This window comes from Tyto alba, unplaced genomic scaffold, assembly GCF_018691265.1.
Source record: "Tyto alba isolate M040663 unplaced genomic scaffold, T.alba_DEE_v4.0 Super-Scaffold_16, whole genome shotgun sequence".
NCBI lineage: Eukaryota > Metazoa > Chordata > Aves > Strigiformes > Tytonidae > Tyto > Tyto alba.
In genome coordinates, this window is record NW_024881278.1 from 17,425,138 (window position 1) to 17,442,489 (window position 17,352).

The 17,352-nt window shown below is 35.2% G+C and overlaps 1 protein-coding gene across 1 annotated transcript in view; it reads left to right on the forward strand.

Moving 5' to 3' along the window:
- GPATCH2 (G-patch domain containing 2) overlaps positions 1-17,352 on the forward strand; it is a 127,711-nt gene that overhangs the window by 101,415 nt on the left and 8,944 nt on the right. Inside the window, exon 9 of the mRNA XM_032989439.2 lies at positions 9,969-10,051. Coding sequence (XP_032845330.1) covers positions 9,969-10,051 — 83 coding nt within the window. The remainder of the gene's footprint in view (positions 1-9,968; positions 10,052-17,352) is intronic.

Here is a 17,352-nt window from a genome sequence, read left to right on the forward strand (position 1 = left end):
ACAATATTGTACATAAATAAACTGCTAAATTACACTGAAAATTGGTCATTTAAAATTGAATTCCAGGTACACATGAGCATGTTAACTAAGAGGAAGTCAATTAGTCCCGATTTTAAAAAATATATATAATAAAACATCAGATAACCTATAGAAATTATGTACTTCTGGTTCCCCCCATGATACACCATCTGGATTAAATTTTCCCCTGATTGAATTGACAGCAAATTTCTCACTTTCAAGTACCTGAATTTTAGCACATGTTGTGCTTGTTTCTCACACTCAGATGCATTAGACTCTCTTCTTTTAGCTCAAGTTTGTGCTCCATAGCTCAGGCTTTGGTTGTCTCAGCTTACCTGTTAAAATGCTAATGGCATAAGGATAAAGTTAATTTGGGCTTCAGAGGAGTGAAGGCCCTTCCTAGTGTTTAAGGTCTCAGCAAGAGCTATGCGCAGTAACTTGCACTGTAGTTCAACAAGCACTGCAATCAATAGAGGTTGTTCTGCAGTCTGTTTTTCCACCACTCGTTTGTCCCAGCATCTCCCCCACCACAAGAAATTTGGATCTTCTCTATCTGGTTCACCACACAGGTACATAAAAGCTGCATACCACAAATGTAAGGATGAGTAGCCATGCATGAAGGAAAGGTGGGTTTGCCTCTTTCTGTTCTTAATGTAAATTGAACTGTTCATGCAATTTTTATATTGAGTTCTTACTAATCTTAAAGAGATCCCTGGATCTCATCCATAATCCAATATCCACTACTGCACGTTCACTAAAATTCTGAAGCATAGGCATACTGACTATTCAGACTGTGGCTTTGTGTAAGGAGAGAAAGAGTTTAGAAGAAAATGTGAATAGTTTGTTTCAAGTTACATAAAATGTTCATGTTTATTTTCTTTATTGATATTGAGAAACTGTGATCATTTATTGTAACAAAAAATTTCAGCCTATCTGGAAACTAACACTCCATAACTGTCCTAGCCAAAAGGAAGCAAAGGACACCATTCAACCTGCTGATTTCTGGATTTTGGAATTATTTTTGCCATTCTCTTATTACTTTATATTCATGTTTTAGAACTGTTGATATTGCTAATTAATAATACAGAGCAGAAGGACATAAATAAAGTTTTTGCTATTAAAGAATTTTTAAACTAAAAAGGACCAAAAAAGAACAATTTTTCTTTCACTTTCACTTACCTGCTCTCCTTTGTTATTAGAAAGTCAAATTTTGCATTCACTCCTACACACACAGATCCCTTGTACTCAGTGGGGTTGCATGACAGTTACTGAGGGGAACAGGCGCAGAGTGTTAGGAAGCATAATTTGCTTAATGTTCAGTCTTAGCTTTAGTGAGTTATTAATTTTTCCCCCCTTATCCCAACTTGCATACACTTATATTTTTGTTTATCAGATTATTGACTGATTTATAACTGTACTATCTTAGCCAGACAATAAGATTGAAGAATTGTTTCTCAAGCATAGTATTAAAAATAGGGAAGTGAAAGGGATTAAAGAGGAGAATGATGTTGGGGTCCAGCTGCAGACCTGTTATTTTCTTAGAACCGATTGGAAGGCAGCAGGTTAAGGACTGACCACAGTGGTTGTAATATGACAAAAAGCTTCTATATCACTGGTCCAGATCTAGATCTGAATGACTGATTAAAAACCATTACATTATGCTGGCTGTTTATGTACATTAAGTGCATTATTGGTCTCTTATAACGACCAGATTCATTCCAAGCTGGCCATGCTTGCTCACCTTCCCAAGACAGAGATACAGAAAGAAATTGCCACACAGGTTGAGTGTTAAGTGCTTCCAACCTGATAGGACATTTGCCTTCTTCCAGTTTTGAGCTACTATATTAAGTATTTGGATTTTTAGCCTTGCTTCTTGTCCCGTACCTGTTTTAAAGCTAAAGGATTTTGAATATGATGCTAATGTTTGCAATAATTTAACCTAACTCTGCATGAGTGTAATCCAGAACTTTAAGATGTATTTTTTAAAGTCTTTTCAACAAAATACATTTGTCCTGTACTGAGTTTATTTAGTGAATGTCGTACTTAATAAGCAAATATGTATCCAGAAATATCTGGAAGAAACAGTGTAGCTAAGTAAGCTGTTAAGTCCTTCCCTTGAAGTATCTGTTCAAGTCCATGGTTACTGCTCACGTTGTAAAGATATTTTCCAAATCACTTCAAAGATGGATCAGGGACCATGTCTTTTGGATATCAACAATGTTGTCGCAAGATGAAGAAGAAACCAAAGAACTTTTGCTTTAGAACTTGTGAAACAATATTATCTTGTAACAGGATGGTATTCTATTGCTTCAACCTATTTTCTAACTGTGTTTCACCATTACATGAATATAAGCATTATTTTTATCAGGTGCTACTTGACACAAAACAATAATGGAACTTGCTTGCAAAAATATTTAGAAATACTCTGTATAAATACAAAATATATATTCTGAATGAGTATAAATATTCATTTTCTGTCTTGAAAATGTGAAATCATGTCATTTATTGAAGAAAACTTAAGTTTTAGCTATTGAATTTTTAACAGAAGTGGATTTTTTTTTGTTCCCTCACTGTTCCTTGGTGACTTGTTTGTACACCAAGATATTGTTTTGGATTTGCCTTTGTGTAATTCATATACTTTTGATCAATTCCAACTCATGCCCAATTATATTACACTAAATTAACATAATTCAACAGATGTTGATATTTAAATGTTTTCTGGCATTCACATCTTGGACAGCTGTCTTAGAGCTTGGGGAAAAGGCAAACATTTAGAGTTAAATGCTGAACATATGCTTAAATTACTAATTAGAAACAAGAAAAAACAATGCATTATCCTTTCTGAGGGCAGTAAGCTTATACTGCAGAATTACTTTTTTTAGAGACTCAAATCACAAATAAAGTATATAAGTGACTTGAGATTGGGTGTCTAAATGTATGTAGTGATGTAAGTTTTTATTTCCCACTGTGTTTGCCAAAATTATGCCAGTGTGGAGTTGGATGTATAGATTTCTAGAGTTCAGGTAAATTTTGGATGACCACTATGTCTGAATGAGACTTAAAAGTGCTGAAAAAGATAACAGAAAGGAACATATTAGGTGATGAGGTAATCTGATGGGGCCAGGGGAAGACTGTATTCTCATAATAGGATTGCACTAAGACTGTCAATAATACAGTTCTGTCATGCTTCTGTTTAAGGTTATCTTGTGAACCGACTGGCATAGTATAAAAGGAGTTTGATAGAGTTACATGGTTTTATCACATCTGTTTAAGATTTAATAAAAGGAAAATAAAGTGCATAGCCCTTCTGGTTAAGGTAATGGGGTTTGCACTTGTGGAGGCAGATGAAGCAATCTGCTGTACAGTTGATGTAGGTCTTTAGTTTCCTATTTCCAGGAATCAGTCTTCTGATACTGCGTCTCACCAATGCTGCTTTCACAGGTTCCATAAAAGCTATTAAATTCTTCTAATTCTCTGAGAGGGTTTGATGGAACCAGAGACAGACCTTATGTACAGCCTGAGCATACAATCTCAGTGTCCCATTATCAAAAGTATATTTTTCTCTGGAAAAAAGGCTCAGGTGAGGAACTATTCACCCAGAATGCAGCTGTTGCAGCAGCTTTGGTGTGTGACTGTGGTGAGTGTTCTGGCATTTAATATACTGACTGCCCAGTGCGCATGTGATGTGTTTCTGTAACAAATAACAGATTTCAGACACTGATTTGACCTGAAGTCAGGTAAATTTGTACTGAGTGAGGTTTATCTCAAATGTTCTTAACAAAACGTTGCTGGATTGTTTTTCAAGATTTCCCTATACCATAATACTAAGATGTGGAGTCCAAATCTTCATTGTTAAAGCAACTGTTTTGTTCATTCTCACCTGCCTTCATCTACTCCTCAGAAATGCTGACATCAAGATAGTGTCCTGTGCATCTACTGGAAGTGCATATGCAGTATGTATATTTTAGAGAGCAAAAGAATGGACAAGGTGCCATCCCACTCTGACTGTCACTGGAGCACATGCATTACTGCATATGTTACTTTTCTCTGGGCATTCAGATGGAGATCACAGGCTGTGTCCATGTTTTGGCCAATCTGTGTGCTGCAAGGGAAAGATGAAATGTTTCTTTATAAAATTCCTTAGCCATTGTTTTTCACATATTTTTCCTCAAAAACAAACATGTCTTGCATATTTCAGTGTAATATTATGAAATCATGCATCTTTTCTGTGGTTATGTTGAGATGCATGCCAGAGGCAAAGATTAGAAACATTCATTATACCTAGATAATACAGAATAACCTTCCCAGACTTACAGCACAAGTTGCCTTGTATGTGTATTTGACATGATACCTTTTGTTTAAGTCCGTATTTCTGGAGACTCAGTCACATAGAAGTATAGAATTTTGTATTCATCTTAAATAATTAGCTAATTGGACATTTAGAAATACATATTTAACAGGTTTTTAATGGTGTTTACCTCTAAACTGATCATAAACTGTTTCATGCACTTGGATGCTCTTGAAGCCATTGTCTGCCACTTGTGGAGACTTAGAAAGGTACAGTAAGAGTTAAAGTTCATCCAAGCTCTCTTACTTAAGCAGTGCAAATGGATGCAGTTCCATTGGCCACCAGATATAGCAGTGTCTGCATTTTAAACCATGTAAGAAATTAAATAATCTGTACTAAGGTCCGTTCTGTGTAAGGATATGAGAACCATTTCCGTGACATTTTTGTGTAAAATGTACTTAAATAATGGAAAGCTTGCTCAGATTATTCCTTGATTTTATAAAGTTGAGCTGTTCCACACATTCCATTTTTTTAAATCATTTTATTGGCTTTCTTGTCCATTACGCAATTGTGAGTTTTGTTTTTTCATTTTTAAGTGCTGTTTTGAACAGTGCTTCACACACTCCCTACTCAATTTCAGTTTATAAGAAATGTTCCAGTCATTTCAAGCTTAAAGTGAGTTGTGGTCCTCACTGCATTCTCTCTTCAGTCATATCCATATTCATATCTATTTCGTATTTATATTTTAAGACTGAGAACTGACAGTTTCAGTTAGATTTCCCCTTCGCAATAATTCTCTCAAGTCTCTTCTAAAATGCAAACCAGTCAACTCTTGCCTTATTGTAATCTCTGGTGAAAGAAGTTCACTTATAAACTTTTATGAAGCCTCTCCATTAGCTGAAGCATTCAGTGGTGATAAACCTGAAGGGTTCTACAGCCATCTGCAGGAATGCATTGATACTGTGGCAGAACAGTGTGTCACTACTTCCTGGGGGTTTGTTCCTCAGGTGAGAAAGATATTAATTGGAATATAACGGATGGGCAAGTATTGATCATTACCAATTCATCTAATTATGAAATATGAATCAGACTTCTTGAGAACACTATTGCATCATAATAATACGCTGCATAGAATTTTCAAAGTTAGAGTGCAGAAATATAATAAACACTGTTAAACAAAAAAAACACTCTTCCACATCTGCCTTTGTTAATAATCAGTACTTTTATGCATTTTTGACACAAACAGAACATAAAACTATCACCTCTGTTACTTACAAGTAATCTTAGCAATGTCATAGTGTCATCTGGTAAGTGGTTTGACACTAAACATACTAAGGGACAAAATTAAGTTTGCTTTCAATGGTGTTGTAACCCTCACCACAATTACAGTGCACCAACAAAAGCAGCTGCCCTGATATCAAATAAAGCATTGCAGCTTGCAAGGAAAGTGACAACTGCTAACAGCAGACAGACAAAGTGAAGTGATTAACAGACCTGTTGCTACAATGAGATATATAAAATAAGCATGCAAACATTTTGTATTTAATACACTAGTACCCAGAGTTCCCCCAAGTGAGATGACAGTCTCACTACTATAGGCCATTGTCCCAGTGCATATGAAGCTGTCTGCTATGTAACACTGTCTTCGTTGCATCTTTCTGAAGAGACTGTGGAACAATTACTGAATTTTAATAGGGCGCTTTAATTTAGGGGAGAAGGGTGGTTTTCTGCATTTTGGTGGAGTTTTGGGGTTTTGTTTGGGTCTTTTTACACATGGGATGATAGTGATTACAGAAGCATGTAGTAAACCAGAGAGCTGGAGCACATGTTCAGGAGTATCTGCTGCCCTATGGCCTTTTTATTGTATTATCCTTCTCAGGGATCAGACTGGTGAACTTGGGATTCCGATAGCAGCAAAGGTGGTAACTACTAGTGAAAGAGCTAAGAACTGCTTTGTGTGCTCAGTTGCTCAGAAGGTGTGTTGCAATTAAAGCAGTGCAGCTGTAGGATCCCCCCCACAACAGATATTTATTTGGGGAATGTAACCAAATTGACTGCAAAGGTCAGGGTAGATAAAAATTTGACATTGCCTATTACAAATGTCTTCGAGAAGTGAACATGTGTAACTGCAAAAAAAAGACACTCTTCAAAAATCTTTGCTTATTGAACTATAAAAATTACAGAAAGAGAGATTGTGTTGTCCCCAATGTTTGGGGAGCTTAAAGAGATGATTCTAGTCATGTTACTATAGTAAGGGCAATTACCTTGAAAAAATAAATTATAGGGAGACTGCAACTATTTAAGGAAATAACAAAATTTTTGTTAGAATGTTTGTCACAAGAATGCATAGATGCTTGTGAATTGCTTTACGTGTCTTTGCTTCTATAAAAGTATTTGCTGTATCAAAACAATTTTTTATCATGTTTATTATTTATTATTTCAATAGCTTTTTTGTTGTTACTGCCTTCCCACTCTGTCTTCATTTTTGAGGCTTTTATTTACCACATAGAAAGGAGAATCTAAACACCGTGTGCAAGATGAAAAATGAATAAAAATTGACGGTGGTTTTTCCAGTGTTTTTGTTTAATACATTGAGGCATGACACAATAACAACAAAAAAAATTCTTGGCATGCTAGTGTAAGTTCACACCAGCCTGGCTTTTGCAGCCCTCTTATTTCCCTCTGCCACAACTCTGCCGCTGCTATGACACTTGCAGCCCTGCTCGGCCATGGTGCAGCTGATGCCCTGTCCATGCTCATATTTTTCTTATTGACAGTGAGTGTTCTTGCCAAACGCCAGGGACCATAGTCACATCTGTTTGTCTCCCAAGCTTGTCTGAGGCTGCTTGGGAACACTTTTTATCCAGAGGGCAGCTTTAACTAGGCCTAATACTCTGAAAAGCCTCTATTTGTAAATGCATACAACGAGGCGACAAGTTCCTGTTGTCTTTCCTTTAAAATTATTCCATTTGACACTGCTTGCTCCAGTGCCTGTCACCAGCACATCAAAAGCCAAGTTTTCAGGCAAGGTGGTCTTAACAAGTTTTATTTTTTCCCTAATAAAATGCCTAGCTTCCCTCCAGAGCACTATTTATAAATGATAGCTGGAAGCAAGCTAGGGGTAAGTAGAGAGAAGTCAGGCAAATAGCTTGCTTCCTTTCTGTAATCCACAATCTCCTGATTTAATGCTAAGAAACATAATGCTGAACTTAGCCTGATTGAGAGTCAGAGTTCTCCCCACTTTATAATACGCCCATTACAAGCATTTCAAAATGTACTGTGCAGCTTCAGAATACTACTTCATTTTGTCTAACCTGCTGGTTCCAGAGCAGTGATAGTTCTTGTCTGTTCCTTGTAAAAAATTTTTTTAAAAAACCTTTTTGTTTTGCCATGATCTACATTGACAGTGCCTATCAAATGTTAAGGCCTGCTGAAAGCAAATGCCGCTTTAGAATCACAAGTTAGCTTAATGTTTGATGTTAGTGGCCATAAAACCAGATTTGACAAAGCTTAATTGGTACTCTAGCATATTGTTATTTATTTGTGGCGTACAGAATTTTTGACAACAACAAAGAAATACCCACTCTAACCTTGGCTGGTGATCGGGTTGTTGTGCTCGGCAAAGGCGAATGATTCATTTATGCTGAAGGAACAAGGCTGCCTTTCAGACATTCATTGATTTTAAATTAAAAAGTAACTGCTATGTTCTACATGAAGGGTGACAACAATAACAAAGTAGTCCTTACTTAGTGTTATTTGTTGCAACTCCATTCCATGTGCCTGAAGGAAAAGTCGGGAGACCCTAGTACCATAATCTTACAGATCAATAATCTAGATATCTCAATGTAGTGTAACAGATAATCAATTCTGGGTAAAATAACTCAAACACTGCTAGCTGTTACTGCTGTGGCTCAGGTCTTCAGGTTCAATTGACTGACTTTATTAATTTTTATCTTTCATCCTACTTGTATTCCTGGAGACTTTCTCCCTTTTTCATTCAGAAGAGAAAACAGTTGCACACTGTTCAACATGTAATTTACCACACAATTTATTCTTCATGTTTAGTAGCAATGTTATATATTGATATGTTGATGATTAAACATCCCTTAAATATTTTATTCTAAGAATTGTTTCCCCATATTGTATTTAAAAAGTACTTTTCTTTATTGTACAATCAATCATGAAAGGGTTACAGTTCTTGATTTCTGTCTAAATTTAGATCTGAAATCACTGTATTAATATACTAGTTAAACTGTGTTCAGTTTCTGGATGTTAAAATAGGATGCAGTTTCAATTTAGAAGAATTGCAAGGTAAACATCTGTTTCAAAACAAAGATGATTAAATAAGTGTTGACATAGGGGTTTATTAGGTGAAGCTAGAGTGCATTTCTGTGTGAAACAAATTTCTTGGAATATTTTACTATTTAAATAAAAGCACTGTGGTACTTGTTAATTTACTGTAACTTTTTAGAAGTATGTAGAAGATTGTACATTGTCATCTTTTTCATCAAGGCCTTGTTGTCACTCTTGTACATTATTGAGCAGTTCTGAGGTCTCTCAACATCGTAAGACCATTTGTTATTCATTTAGAAGCTGCACAGCTTTAAAAAGTTTATAAATGCAGTAAAGGATAAGTCATATATCCACGCTGAAACCAGATCCCATGAGTGACAGTGTTACTATGCTCCAGTAGACTGTCAGATACAATTCTCAGCTTGTAATTTTATCAAAATTCACTACGCTTCTGTGGTAAGAATCACACTTCTCAGTAACATTTATGGAGACGTATTTAAATTGTGGAGTTTAGAAATTACTGCCTTTTCACCCCTTCTGTTCTAGATCTTTTAAATAAAAAAAGCCAGCTCCATATACTTCATTCAACAGGCACTGTACATTGCTTTAAGAAAAATAATAACTAAATTGATCATTAAGATTATATTCCAAAATTAAATTATTGGAAATTCCAAATTTACTCTTTTCTGTGGTACCTGACTTCTAATAGCTGGCTTTAATGCAATAAGATTTGCTTGTTCACCATCCTCTGCAGCTCCAACAATTTTCCAGTCTCTGAGTGTAAGCTCATAATTGTTTAACGAGTATACCAGATACAGTGCTTCCATGTTATCATTCTCCAAACTTGCCAGTGAATTAGAAGACAAATTGCTGTGCTACAAATTTATTTCATGCACCTTTTAAGAGTTTACTGTTTCATGTTTTCTCATTCATTCTTCATCTTACCTTAAAAAAAAATTGATAATGCTTTTCATGTAATAAATGTTGTTCTGACAGTCAGGCGTTACTAGCCAATTGATAACCTACCAACAGTATTGTGATCTCTTTAGATAATTAATCTTAGCTATTTTCCTGTCAAGAGCAACAGTGTTTTTGTTTTATGTTGAGCTAGAAAGATTGCCAGTTTTGAAAATTAAAAAGCATTCCCTTTATATTATTCATTCCAGTAACAATTTATGATGCTGCATTTAGATACTGAGCACTTGTCAACAAACATAATTATGCTTCGATATAAACAAGATTGGTGGCTTGACTGTGCAGCTTCATCTTGGTTGAGAATGTTTTGATATAGGTTCAGATTGTACAAGCTGTGTATTTATGTGGTGGTTTTCTTCCTTTGTTAATAGTTTTCTCCTATAATTACTTGCAGGCAAACCAGTGTACATTTAGGATCATTGTGCATGGGAGACATCAAACGGAGAAGGAAAGCTGCTCCCCTGCCAGGACCCACAGGTAACCAATTTCCCTGGGACAGAACATAAAACACAAGATGTTAAATCTCTAAATACAAAGCAGTAGGTCAGTGACCTGGGGAAATGCTTGATAAATTCAGTAACTTCCCATATAACTTCAGATATGTCCTATCCTTATTTATTAAATAGAGATTAAGAAATAAATAGGCTCTCTTAATTCTCCCTCAAAACATTTTCAATTTCTAGTCCTTTGTATCATGACACTTCTTTAAAGAGAATAAATCTTTTTTCATATACTGAGAATCATAGACACCAAAGATTACTGTTTATGTCTATTCAAGCATTACAAGGTAAAAGACATGAGGTATCTCTTTTCTCTGAGGAATGTATATGTATACCATAAATACCCTGCACAATAAAGATGGGATGTGAATTCTCAGGCAAACAATTGAAAATGTGGAGATAAGGCTGTGAAACACAGCTTTAAAATTAGTACTGTAGATTAAATAGAAAGCACTTGCAATACATTTCTGAAAGATTTTTACAGATGCGAGGTCACAGTCATTGGATGCATTTTGCTGATGTCACAGCTGTGAAATGACTTTTTCAATACTTAGCAGTGATTTATAGGACTCTCATCAGTTTGTTGTATTAATTATAGATGAGCATACTGGAAGGATTAGATTGTGTGTGCCTGTGTGAGGCTTTTTATATATTGCTAATATGGAAATCTAGATTGCATGTCCTAGTCATGTATCAATTACTGCAGCTACATATGTAACACATGCAGTTAGTTCTTCAAATATATTCTAAACAGATGTCTTTAGAGAAGCCGAATATTTGTATTCCAAATGGATTCCCCCTCCTGAAACTTCTTTGTTTCACACCGCAGTGGCAGAAACAGACCAAGAATAATATTAAAAATGCTATAAAATCACCTTAGTGGCAGCAATATGGAAAAAGAGAATGTATGGGTCAGCTTCTAAGACTCTGAACATATGTGAAGTGAGAAAGAAAAATACTTAATGGCTGAAGAGAGAATAATATAATTATTTCTACAAGGTGATTTTCACTTTACAACTTTCAAGTACTAGAGGATGTCATTTCGTACTGAGAGGGTATGAAGTATCATGAAATTAATTTTATTATTCATTTTACCTTGGACTTTCAGCGTTCAGTATTTTATTTTACAAGCTGGCTCCTCTGCATAACTTTGCAAAGCCAATATTTTGATACTAAGTCAAATATATAATGTGGTCATTTAATGTTACGTATCTATATATTCGCAATTTTAGAGATTGTTTTGGCCCCAAAATTTGCCTTTATATGGAGAGTGACAAAGAATAATGGCGGATAAAGGTGTCATATGAGGTACCTTTTAATTAACATGTGGTTTTTTCTTTTCAAGTTCAAGGTAATATTTTCAATTTTGTTCTGGGCAGAAGGATTGAGAATTTTTTCTGTGATCTTATAGAAGTTTTTTTCTGCATTTCATCACAGTAAATTTTTAAGCAAACAGAAACTTTGGTAAACTTCCAGTAAACTTGTACATATGTATAGGTAATGTGTAACATTTTATGAATTATTACAGTTTTATCAAAGGCTAACCTTCCTGCAGCTAAAATATTATTTATCCATCACAGGCCTTGTTTGTTTGTCAGTATTTCATACCCTTTTGTGAAAGAAACAGGGTTTCCTTTTAGAATGGAAATACATTTGGAAAGTTGAATTAAAATGAAAGCATTATTTGATTATTCTTCTTTCAGTAATTTTAGTTAGATATAGGAACAGGAGGACTAGATTTTCTGTGGAAGAATTTGTAAACTTCTTTCTTGAAAGAAAGGACGAAAGCTGTATAATTACATGAACAAAAGTTGGAAATGAAGCATTCTTCTAATAATTGTCCATATTTAAGATCAAAGTGAAACCTGAAAGTCTATCAGTAAATGAGTCTTTAACTGCAAATGTTTTCTTGAGCTACATGTGCTGCAAATTAGCATTTTCCCCTAATACGAGCGAATCCATTGAAAAAAATATTTTCACATTTCTCGTCTGCATTTTTTGAATAAATTTTATCAGTAAATTAATTCCTGTGGCACTATGCAAAGTGTTGAAAATGGCCATTTATACGTTTAAGTTCAGTAGTACTGAAGAAAATGACCGGTGATCCTAATGAAGTGTTGAAACGTTCTCTGGTTTTGAGTCCCACAAGGGTAGCACCTGCTACTTTCAGGCACCTTACAAAGCCATAGACTTCTGTAGCAAGCAGTGTTACTGGTTAAACATTTATTAATTGTGACAAGAACACCCAATTTATTTCAGTACTCCAGCTTATTTACTGCTCTTTCACCTTTGTATTTTGTATTGAAAAAGTAAAATGAATATTGATAGAGTTAGATATTGATTTCTAAATTTATAGCCTGTTTTCAGCCTGGAGTCAAAGTCACATACCAATAGGTTTGTGTATATTAGTAACAAAGGATGTAGATTTACTTGTACAGCAATGAGAAACTATTGAAGCAAGAAAGTTTGAGCAGCACAGAGCATTTTATAGTTTCAAAAATGTCATTTATAAAGGTGAAGAAAAGCTGTGTTGAAAAGCAGTGAAGTAAATGGGAGATAATATAGGTGTGGATTGTTAGGAGCTGACAGTACTGAGACAGGAATGTCCTATTCTGCCTTTTTTACTAAGATAAATTTTCTGGTTTGTGGATGCTTTATAGAGCCCCATTAACTGAACCAGGGTAGTTAATTAGTTTAGCAACTAAAAAAAGATGCTAGTAAAAATTGTTTACTTCCTATGGTTTAAGAATTAGGTGTTGTACATTATAAATATCTACTTTTTTTGCACAGCTTCTTCCATGAAACCAGTATTATTTCGGTGATTCTATTCAGATTTGGGACCAGGTCATCCTCAATGAGTTTAATCCCTCTCTGTCTACCTGAATAGTAGAGCTATTTCATATGACATCCTGACGTATTTCACTGAAGCAATACAGTGCCCTCAAGTTTGTATAAAAACCTCTTCGATGAAACTAATACATTATCATGGAAGTAGGCTTACCCAAACTGGGTCCAGTATTAATGATAATAATAACAAAACCACAGTAAAAAATAATTTGTATGCAAGAGAAAGAACATTCTCTGCAAAGTATTGTTACTATTTGAAACACATGCATTGGGAATGTTTACAGTAATTTCAGTCTTAGATTACCTAGTTTATGTCTCATATCAAACCAGTAGATGCTACAGAATTTTAGGTGCCATGTTCATATACTGAATAGACATTTACCCAAGTTCCTTTCCTATTGACTATCTTTTTCTGTACAAGCTTTTTTTCTCAATGAGTTCCTGTTATATCCCCAAGACTTTTTAGGTTTTTTTTGTTTTTTAATAAGAAACATCTAAGTCTTAAATGTTGGAAAAAATCATCAAATTCTGCTTTACTTATTCATGGTAATAATTTACAGAATGTAGAAACTTTGATTCAGAATAAAAAAAAAAGTTTAGTTTTACATGTGTGCCTTGTAAATAGCCATTTATTTCTATTTGAAAACAGTCTTTTTGATCTGATGGTTCCATAACATGGTTTACAGTTTGGAGCAGAGTTGAAAACGTGCAAAAACTAATTTTAAGAAGAGAAAGACCATTTTGTACTTAAAATACAGAGAATGTGCAAATAACATAGATAAAATGTTGTGCGTGTCATGGGCACTTTAATACTTATATTTTGCAAAAGCAAATTTTAGATGTCATTTTCTTTATCTAGTTGCCATGTTGCATGCTACACTTCAGGCTGGTAATGATTGAAATGACCAAGTTATAAGTCTCATTTTAAAGAATGTGTTTTAATGAAAAATATGACAGATTCTTAATTACAGCAGAAATACTGAGCACTGCTATAATGCCATCATGACTCACTTTAACAAGGTAATCAAAAGGGTACATGTTTTCATTCCTTTTTAAAAATTGCCAATGGAACAGCTAAGCAAACTATTTTGCTGATGCTTAATATGTCATTGATTAAAAATCAGACCTGAATATCTGCAGTACCAAAATAATGATTTGAAAAAGATTGTGATTACACTGTGATAACAGAGGTGGCTGAAGCTAAGTTTGTGGTGAAGGTCAACTTAGTGAGATAGTTGCAGGGAAGGACTAGACTTTTTTTGTATTTGGATAAACTAGCAGTAAATTTCCCAAACTCTAGACAAGCTATTATATGCCTACTTTCTTTTTAACTTGATTCACTGCTTTTCTTCTACTAAATGTACAACTCCATAGATAGAAATCCCTTGTCACAGGGCAATACAACATTGCCATGTGTTGTGAACACTTTCCCTTGTTGCGTTGCACCATTTCTGGTCCATAGTCTACCAAAGACCTTTCTGGCATAGACAGCATATTTGCTTGATTGTCTGACCTATGGATACTCTTTTTTGGTTGGTTGTTTTCTGCCACAGATTAAATTTTAGGGATTCCTTTCTGTTTCTTTGTTTCTCCTACCATATCATCTCACTAAATTGGTTCAAAAACGTAAAGATCGCAGAGTGCCATCCAGTATTGGAAACTGCTGTCCCTCCAGAACAAAGGACATTTCCTGTTGAGCTTGAGGTCATTGGTTCAGGCAGGGCCCCTTACATATAAACACTGGAGGAACTAGAAGAGTTCAGTAACAGACTTCAAAAGAAAAGATCCACAATGCAACAAGAACCAAGCTTATAATGAGAATTTGATGATGGATTTCTTGTGATCTAGAGAGAAGACAATATTATTCAGGCTGTACATACAGCCAACATAAATTCAACAAGAAATCTTCAGGTTGATAGAAGAAGACTCTACCTGTCTTTTCTAAATGCTGTTGTCTTCTGAAATGTGGAAGGTTCAAAAATAATTCCCCAAATTACTCTGGGAGTCTTTTCTGTGGTAGCTGGTTTGAGTTGTGAAAAGCAGTCAAATTGCCTTCATTGGGAGGTGGACTCAATGATCCCTATGGGTCCCTTCCAACTTGAGATATTCTGTGATTCTATGGATTTTTTGGGCTTCACTTTCAAGAATCATAAACTATCTTAACAGAGATTATCACCAATGAAAGCACCCTTAATATATATGAAATTTCTGCTCAAAAAAAAAGGCTAAACCAGGCATTTTTTTCAAGTTTCAAAGGTATGTCTCATTAGACAGTTGTACACTTGTGGAAAAGGTCTGCATGAAAATGAGTAGGAAGACTCATCCTCCAGGTCAGTTATGTGCTCTGCAAGTTCTGCTTGTTCCCTACCAGGTACCATAATAAAGTGGTTTCCCGCAGAGAAGAGCCACCTCCATTTTAGATGCAGTTTGTTAGAACCATCACCTTTTTCAGATGGGCTGATGTACATCATGCAGTTTTCATAGAACTCAACCAATAAAAGCAGTACCTGATATTTCTGTCAGTCTGCTTTAGTTTGATAATACCAAAGGACTTTTGTTAACCAGAGAAGGTTTGGGAGTTGAAATGTGCAGAGACGAAATATGTGTAGTTTTTCCCCAGTCAATATTCTTATCCTGACTGTCCACAACAAGCTCTCAGTTGATGGTGACTGGTTTTTCTTTCTCCCAACCGAATAGGGAGCTCTGCTGTAAATAGGCTCTGCTATAGATTATGCAAAAATCACTTTTCTTAAAGGTTTGTTAGCATATCATTTACTTTTTGAATAGGGAAGGAGCCCTATGCATAAACGTGATAGCTTTATGCAGAAGGTTTTTCCACTTCAGAGGAATAAAAATAACTGTTTAAGATATGAGAAAATATTTTCATAATGTGGGCATATAAAATTCATTGATCAGGTTTCCAGTGCAGACAAGTTTGGATTTCTGTTTTCTGTCTTTCTATAAAAGCTTTGCAAATGGTGGATAATTTCTGATAAAAACTGTCGTAAGTACCTGTTATACTTGGGAATTCGTAAAGAAAATTTTTGCTTTTGATTCCACTACAGTGAGGGGAAATTTTGATTTATTGATTGTAAGAGAAGTTTACCTTTCAGCCTATATATTGACACTGCCAACGTTAATGTAATCACCACGATTTATGTTCTGATGCCTTCATTACCAATAGAGGGATTATAGTAAGCATTATTTGCATAAATAAATAGGCAAATGGGTTTTTTGTCCATAGTAAAAAAAATGTGCAGATATATTTGCCTAGTTTTAATGAATTAATCTTCATTTTTAAATTAAGATAATTTGACAGAAGATAATACTCCAACCACATAGGCACAGAATAGGAAATGGAAATGGAACTTCAACTCCAGTATCCTGGCAACCACAACTTGAGTTACGGTCCAATAGAGCTACCATAATGTGCATAGTCCTAGTATCAGTTTAATCCTCAATGTTTCTGCTGAAATTAACAGCGCTGTTTTAAGAGTATTACTGTGATTTAAATCCTTTCTCTGTGGGTTTCACTGTAAGGTTACAAGTCTTTTTGTAAAAGTCGGGAAACGCTTATCAGAAAGGAGCAATTTTGTCAAATTTCAAGGGGTTTGAGCAGAATTTTAGAATGGTCCCCAGTAAGAATGCTTCTTTCAAAATGCCGTCCAGTGACGGTATTTCTGTCAGCATAGTCCAGGTGTATAACTGACCTCTTTTGGACCCAAGTGAAAAGAGTCTTGGGTATTCAAGAGATTCCGCTTACAGAGGGATAAATGGGAATCTAATAATTCCAACTCTTCCCAGCCAATTTTAGTAGTAGTAAAGACTGAACGGATGTGAAGTTATACTTCACATACAGTGTAGTCCAGTAAAACATGGAAGAAGACCACCTGAAAATCCATTTCCAAGTGATCTGTGATACTGGATGACCAGTGAAACCTAAAGTTCAGTGTTTCAGTTTTCATCCGTGTGTGGATTTATGTTTATCTATTCAGGAGTGTTGAATTTGGATTTAAATCTGGGGTCTACGCTGCAAGAAAGAATGCATGTGCCCATGCCACAATTATGTGGCAATTCCTTTAGCACCCCTTGCAGTGGGGTGGTAGGAATGAAACTGTGGCAGTGCAGACACTAACAAAGCTCTGCTGTGGATGGAGGTTTCCAACACCTACTGAAGTTACAGCTCTGTCCTCTCTGCTATTTTTATCTCTGTGCTAGCTAGAATAAAATACAATGCAAGCAGACTTACCTGAATTATAATTATTTTAAGGTTATTCTTTAGACACAGTCTTAGATAGCTTGGTGTGAGGGATATAAAATAGACTGGTATAAAAATACAATCTCAAATATTTAGCTAAATAATATGGCATTTTCATAACTGGGTTTTTTACATATATAGGCATGGTGTACTGAATTTTGAAAACCACTCCA